Below are 7,718 nucleotides of genomic sequence, written 5' to 3'. Positions count from 1 at the left end.
CCAAACTGGGGGCTGGTGGTGGAGAGGTGGGTGGATGGGGGCTACAAATCTGCTCGGCAACTGCCCTTTCGGCCAAGAGAGAGGAGCTGAGGTCCTCTGGGGTTGGAGGACTGGAACCGGCCTGATTGAGGGCTCAAGGGGCGAAGGCAGGTTGGCAGGGGCAGTCTCTTCCCGCCGCCCACAATCCTCGGGCGAGCGCGCAGCCGAGCCGGCTCGGCTGGCTGGCGCAATCTCGCGCGTTCCTTGCATTGATCAAAAATGGGGGTTGAAACGGTAAACGCGAGGAGGAGCAACTGCTCCGACTCGGCTCAGAAGCGCGACCAATGGGGATGCGAGCTCCTTCGCGCGAGCCAATCAGCGCAGGGCCTCCGACTGCACGGGCCAATGGGGCGCCGACTCGGCGCTGGAACCAAGGCGGGGGTTCGGAGCCGGCTGCAGACTCTCACCGTAGCGGCCGGGAACGCCAGCCGTTCACGCGTTCGGTCCTCCTTGGCTGACTCACCGCCCTCGCCGCCGCACCATGGACGCCCCCAGGCAGGTGGTCAACTTTGGGCCTGGTCCCGCCAAGCTGCCGCACTCAGTAAGTCCCCGTGAGCGGGCGCCGGGAGTGAGGTTCAGGCGGGAGCACGTACGCGGGTGGGTTTGCATCCCTGCGTGTGGCACTCGGATTCCCGCTCCCTGCCTTGAGTCCCCTAGGCGCTTTGCATCAGCGTGCACAGCGGGATCAGCAGCTCTGGCAGGGGGGCTTCGGGAAGAATGCAGTTGGTGAGGAAGCTCGGCGAGGCGTGCCCGTGCAGCTGCCCCTGGCCCTGACTGCTGGTGCGAGGCAGTGCACGACTCAGCTGGCCGGGGCCTGCTGTCCCGCCGGTGCTACGCACCTGCAGACGCCCAGGCTGTGCCATCTCCTGGGCCGGTCCGGAGGCTGGGGCGGGGCGAAAAAGAAAAAGCTCTGATCTCTGCGTTCGCCTCGCGCAGCTGTGCGGCGAGCCCGGGCAGTGTGGAGCGGATGCATGAATGGACATAGTGTGAATGAGTGATGAATGGGAATGAACCGATGACAGGTTCTGCATATTGCAGTGGATCACGTTAGCTGAAAGGGATTGCAAACTTAAAGGTCCGCCTGTGGGTGCCCCCCTACCCCTTACACCCGTGTTTGCTTTAGCCAGCACTTAGGAACACTGCTTTTCAGAAATGTAAATTTGAAAACCTTCAGTCCAACTTTCCCCTCCTTGTCCCCCATAGAACCTACCCTTTCCTAAAGCCTTTCTCCCCACCCCCCTCCTTTTTTTAACCTGCTTGTCCCCTAAAGGCGTTCGAGTATTCGAACTCTGGTAGGCTTTGGGCTGCTTAACTCAATTCTCTGTTCATTTCATTCTGGAGTAAACCAAATGATTGAATTCTCTCCCGGGCCACAGTCAGATCTTGCTGGTGGAACTCACTCTCTGCCTTCCCAGGCCCCAGCCCGGCTCCTCCCCTCCCCCGCCAAACCCACCGTCCCCAGCCCCACCCGCAGTGAAGAAGGCAAAGTCTTCGATGTGCCTTGAGCCCATTGTCAGGCGGCTGCCGCTGCTGTTAGATTTTTATTTTTCTAACCAGGATAGAGCTGATAATATGTTGGAGCAGCATGAGGCATAGCCAAGTATTTTACAATTATCAATTGTTGAGCAGAGTAGAAATCTCCCTGGGACAGAGCCTCCTCTGTGTTGTGCTAAGAACAGAGAATCCAATTTTAAAGGGGAAAGGACTTCTTACTTTTCTAGGGGCAGCGCTCACAGTAGCTTAGAGGACAGGGCTTATTTTTTCTCAGTGGTTACAGTTCATTTTAGGCGAGATTCCCTGCTCCAGCTGTGGAGATTTCCTGTAGCCTCCTCCTCCACCCCCCATGTTTTGGAGTGTTCCCAATGTTTGTTCCCTATGTAATTCGTTATTAATTTATTACTATAATTGTAATGGCAATTGTCATCAGTAATACAATTATTTATTATTAATTTTGCTGGGAGGATTTTTGCCCTTCGATTGCATGTAACCTGGGGGGCAGGAGGGTGAGGGGGCGGGCAGATGTTGCTTTTTATGTGTTTCCTTGATTTAGTTGAATTGTAAAGACTAGAGAAGCTTTCAAACTTTTTTTGACTGTAACCTACAGTGAAAAACATGTTTACAAAATGACAAAGTATACACATTCAAACAAAAATAAATGCCTTATGAAATGATGTGTAGCCTAATTACCTGTGACATACACTGTTTTGTATTCTATCCTGCACTAGTCTGTTCTGTTTCATTAAAAAAATTAGTGGTGAGCTGGGTGTGGTGGCACACGCCTATAATCCAAGAAACTCAGGAGGCTAAGGTGGGAGGATCTCTTGAGCCCAGGAGTTTGAGGCTGTAGTGAACTGTGATTGTCCCACTGCATTCCAGGCTGGGTGACAGAGCAAGACCCTGTCTCTTAACAACAACCACAAAAAAATTGGTTATGATCCACAAAAGCAATGCATTCTTCAACTGGAAAAAAAAAAACCTACTGGATTAGGGAGGTGTGATTTTTCAGTAGGAGTCCTTAAAACTCCTTGTAATTATTTTGGTTATAAAATTTTATAGAACTATTTTCAACGAATGCTGTCTATAAGAAAGATACAGTCTCAAGAACAAGTTCAAAGATTATTCACAGATGAATGTTTCTCCTTACTAAAAGAAAAGATTCACTCTATTTTATTTGATCAGTTAGTGCTAACAAGCATCCAACATTTCAGAAAACAATAACACATTCTTAGACCCAGTCATCAAGGCAGTCTTTTTTTAATCTAATTCTTTTTTTTTTTTTTTTTTTTTTGAGAAGAGTCTTGCTCTGTCACGAGGCTGGAGTGCAGTGGCGTGATCTCAGCTAACTGAAACCTCCGCCTCCCGGGTTCCAGCGATTCTTCTGCCTCAGCCTCCCGAGTAGCTGGGATACAGGCACCCACCACCAAGTCCAGCTAATTTTTGTGTTTTTAGTAGAGACGGGGTTTCACCATGTTGGCCAAGATGGTCTCAATCTCTTGACCTCGTGATCTGCCGGCCTTGGCCTCCCAAAGTGCTGGGATTACTGGCGTGAGCCACCGCGCCCGGTCTTGTCTAATTCTTTATTGTTAAAATACTGTTTTTTGAGACAAGTTGCAATCCAGTTTAGGTTATAGCTGTGTTTTAATGATGCCCTCCTTAGCAAGTATCTTAAGAAAAAAAAGTGCCTCCTATTTGTAGACCTTCTCTGGCTGGTTGCCTTTGCACTTATTTTATGTTCATTTTTAAAGCTTTGCTTTTTCTCTTTATTTTTTGTTATGGGAATCCTCACATACACAAAGAAAAAAGTAGTGTAATGAACCTCCAAGGACCCATCTCTGAGACTCAACAACTATCAACATTGTGCCAGACTTGTTGCAGCAAGTCTGGGACAAATCTTATTCACAGCAGGCTCTTCCTTCTTCCTGCCCACCCCACGCTTCCCAGTCTAGCACCTTAGACCAAAAGAGATTGGAAAATTGAGTTACCTGTATAATCTGGGCATAATTTTTTTTATTGTTGTCCCTTTAACCCAGAACTTTATGCATTCTGTACTTTAGCTTTAGGAGAGTGGTGAATGAGATTTGTGAAGGGGACATTTTCTAGGGTATCAGTAAATTCAGGCCTTTGGAAAAAGTGTATCAACATCAGTCACATTGCCTAATTTCATGCTTACCTTGTGTGTAAGTTGCGTCATCGCTGGCATTGTGGACATGGGGAGGAAGGAGACTGGCTGTGGGTGGGGATGGATGCCTGGGGACCTCACTGTAGACCCTTCCTTGTCCCCTCCTCAGGTTTATATGTGCAGAGGGAAAGCAGTGCAGAGCATATTGAAATAACCCTATTTTCCTTTATTTTTTTCTAGGTGTTGTTAGAGATACAAAAGGAGTTATTAGACTACAAAGGAGTTGGCATTAGTGTTCTTGGTAAGATTTACTTTTGAATTCTGTGAATGTCCATGTTTCAAAGGAAGCTTTTTTTTTTTTTAGAGGCAGGGTCCTGCTCTGTCACCCAGGCTGGAGTACAGTGGCATGATCATAGTTCACTGCAGCCTCCAACTCCTGGGCTCAAGTGACCCTCCTGCCTCAGCCTTCTGAGTAGCTAGGACTATAGGTACACGTCACCACACCTGGCTAATTTTTTTTAAATGTTTAAAACATTTTTTAAAGATCCCATGAGATGGGATCTCACTTTGCTGCCCAGGCTGATCTGAAATTCGTGGCCTCAAGCAATCCTCCCGCATTGGCCTCCCAAAGTTTTGGGATTGCAGGCTTGAGCCACTGAGCCCTGGCTCAAAGGGAACTAATTTAAATGCATCAAATATAGAATTACAGGGCCTATAGGGTCTTCCTATAGGCCTTTATAGATACATTTTTAAACTTTAATAGCTTGGGTTGTGTGTCTGATAGAAACCATTTTGAAAATAGCATAAATGCTGGTGAGAGGTTCTGACATCTCAGCTTACCCTGTCATAATTGGTTTTTGCTAATTATAGGATTTAGGATCGGAAGATACTGTATATTTGCATAACAGTGCCTCCAAACATTTATAATATTGCTTTACATTCAATTTACAGTTTTTATTGTACTTAAATACAACCTCATTAAAGTTTAAAAGTACATAAGCCTTTTATGAAGACCTCGAACATTGATAATCTTATTAAGTTTCCCCTATATTTTTTGGGAAGAGGACCTCTGCGTTCTAAAACTTATTTTCTTTTATTTTTGGTGGTTCTGAAGACTGCATGGTATTAAGAGACCACAGGGTTAACTGTATTGCTTATTTCTGTTAAATTTTGTTCCTGTTGGTTTGGGACATATACTTAGATTTCTGTGAAGTGAGATCACAGCATGGAATTTTGTGCTCTAGACCTAAAGGGCAACTATTGCACATGGATTCCTATTTGTGAGAAAGAGATGGTAAGAAGAATCACAGAGAGCATCACAGAGTGATGAATTAATAAATAGCTTGCTCAATGAATGTACCACTTGAAAAATCCTCCTGCCATGACTATCAAGCTAAAATGTTTGCAATTTGAAAATCAGTTTGGATGGTCCCCTAAACTAAGTGAGCCTTGGCCCACAATTTGAATGCAGAATAACTCAAATTTCCCTGTATTGTTGTTTACTTGCAAATTTCATAGGTATTTCCATTCATTTGGTTTTGAGCTGGAATTTTTAATATTGTTGTTTATCTTTCACAGAAATGAGTCACAGGTCATCAGATTTTGCCAAGATTATTAACAATACAGAGAATCTTGTGCGGGAATTGCTGTAAGTTTAAAAAAGACCAAATCATGTGACTTTTGTTAAATACTTCCTAAACCTAGATGTCTTCCAATATTTTCTACACTCTATTGTTTGTTCAGAATATTTCATAATTTGAGATAATCCTTTTAAGATTCTCTCCAATTCACTATTACTACCTAATGCTTTTTACTTGTTCCTCATCTTGTGTTTGTACGTTTTGTTTTTATTTTATGTGATATTTCCAAAGATTTGAAATCATTGTATCTAGGAAAGATTTTTCAGCACTGTGGCAGTTAAACTGGTGTGAAAGAGATGTAAATGACAAAGAAATGGTCATCTTTGTCAGCATAATTGACTATAAACTAGTTCAGGTGTTCTTGAAGTTTGAGTCTCATACCATCTGTCAGAGTCACTTGGTTAGGGGGAATATTAAAAAATTCAAGTGGGGCCGGGCAAGGTGGCTCATGCCTGTGATCCCAGCACTTTGGGAGGCCGAGGTGGGTGGATCATGAAATCAGGAGATCAAGACCATGCTGGCTACCACAGTGAAACCCCATCTACTAAAAATACAAAAAAAGAAAAAATTAGCTGGGCATGGTGGTGCATACCTGTAGTCCCAGCTATTCGGGAGGCTGAGGCAGGAGAATCGCTTGAACCAGGTAGGTGGAGTTTGCAGTGAGCCAAGACCGTGCCACTGCACTCCAGCTTAGGTGACAAAGTGAGACTCCGTCTCAAAAAAAAAAAAAAAAAAAGTGGCGGGCACCACTTAGTCCTGCTGAATCAGAATCTCCAGAGAGACTTTATTTTTAACAGGCTCTTTGGCTAATTTTAAGAGTTCTGAACTGTAGGAACTGCTGCTTAGACGAAGTCTCCTGGGTTATCTGTACTGCCTTTCCTATCCAGAGAATACCTTATTCTTAAATAGATTGCTATTTAAAGGAGAGATTTTTATATATTATATAAACACGTTCACATAAACCTACGAATATAGCAAGTTTGAAAGCATACCATTTTTTTTTTCCTGCTCACAGAAATAATGCACATTTATGGTAGGAAAAACACTGTAGCTCACAACTAAACTGGAATTAACTTTAACCCCACTAATCAGGGATAATCACTAATATGTTAGGACCCATTCTTGCATTATTACATTAACAAAATCGGAATTATACTGATTATTTCAAGTTTTCTTTTTCAAATTGCTTGATAAAATGATTCAGATGGGGCAGGCTTGGTGATATTTCTGTGCGGAGCCGTAGACACTAATTGCAATGTGAATGTTCAGAGCTGGTAGCCATCTGCTTGGTTTCTCTCGTCCATTGGCCTGCTGAGTATCATGTCACATTCACAGGACAATCCTGTCCTTCATGGAGTGGGTATTTGGAACATTAGCCTGGGAGAGATGGCATTTGACCAAATGGCTATGAAATTCCTCTGATTGTGGTCCCAGTTCAATTTAAGGGCCTATCTTTTCTTCTCCTAACCTGGTTCCTACCTTGTATACCTGTACGTAGACCTCGGCCTGGTTTCTTTCCATCTAATTCTTGGCCTTGTTAACTGCCCTGCATCTGAATAATGTGAATCTGGAACTCTGTCTTGGGTTATCGGTCTTCCCAGCTGCTAAGAACCTCATGGCGAGTCTCCTAAGACCTGCTGGTTGCTTGCTATCCTACTAAGCACTGAATGTAGGTCATGCATCTTTCAGGACAAGATATTTACACTCCTACCACCCCATTCCGCAAGACCCTGCCACACTGCCCTGCCTTTTATTAATTTACCTCTATATCTTTGCTGGAGCTCTGTTCCCTGGCCATCTGGCTTCTGTACACCTATTCGCAGGCTCTGACCTTACTCAAAGGCTTGGGTCCAGTTTCCATGGCCTTGTCCTTTTGGAGCTGGGCTTATTTCTACTGCCTGTAGCCATTCTCATCATTATCTTAATTTTTCATCCTGGAGTCAAATAATTTTGCTTTTTATTTTGATGTATAATAGATATATGATTTCACGGCTAGGCCTAAAACATTATCAAAACCCCCTGCCCAACATCCACCTGATTCATAGCATGGTGCATAACACAGGATTATTGGTTGCAAGTTTTAAGACTCCCAACTCACTGGCTTAAGTAAAAAAGAAATGTATTGTCTCACCTAACAGATAAATGCAGGAGGATTTAGGTGCTTCTAAATGATTGCAGGAAGGTGATTTTCCCCCATCTTCTGGCTCTGCTTTCTTATGTGTTCTCTTCACTGGGTGGCCACCATTGGTTGCAGGATTAGCTCCTACAAGTTTCTTCTTTTCCTCAATAGAAACAGCTTTCCTTACCCAGAAGTTTGAGTAAAGGTCTCAATACCAAATTCCATTGGCCAGCTTGGGGCAGGTGCTCATCCCCTTGAGCCAGGGTTGACCACAGTTGAACCATGTCGACTGAGAGTGGCA

At 44.4% G+C, this 7,718-nt stretch overlaps 1 protein-coding gene across 2 annotated transcripts in view; it reads left to right on the top strand.

Annotated features, from left to right (window-relative positions):
• The first annotated feature begins 352 nt into the window (after window positions 1–352).
• The window catches only part of PSAT1 (phosphoserine aminotransferase 1), a 33,669-nt gene continuing 26,303 nt past the window's right edge, over window positions 353–7,718 (top strand). The window contains exons 1-3 of one of the 2 annotated variants that reach the window (XM_055272196.2): window positions 353–580; window positions 3,899–3,959; window positions 5,237–5,306. In XM_055272196.2, the coding sequence (XP_055128171.1) occupies window positions 521–580; window positions 3,899–3,959; window positions 5,237–5,306 (191 nt within the window). In that variant the 5' untranslated portion in view covers window positions 353–520. The remainder of the gene's footprint in view (window positions 581–3,898; window positions 3,960–5,236; window positions 5,307–7,718) is intronic. The other variant, XM_055272197.2, reaches the window with a different exon arrangement.

This window comes from Symphalangus syndactylus, chromosome 3 (genome assembly GCF_028878055.3).
Source record: "Symphalangus syndactylus isolate Jambi chromosome 3, NHGRI_mSymSyn1-v2.1_pri, whole genome shotgun sequence".
Classification (NCBI taxonomy): domain Eukaryota; kingdom Metazoa; phylum Chordata; class Mammalia; order Primates; family Hylobatidae; genus Symphalangus; species Symphalangus syndactylus.
This window is presented reverse-complemented; position numbering and strand designations above follow the sequence as displayed.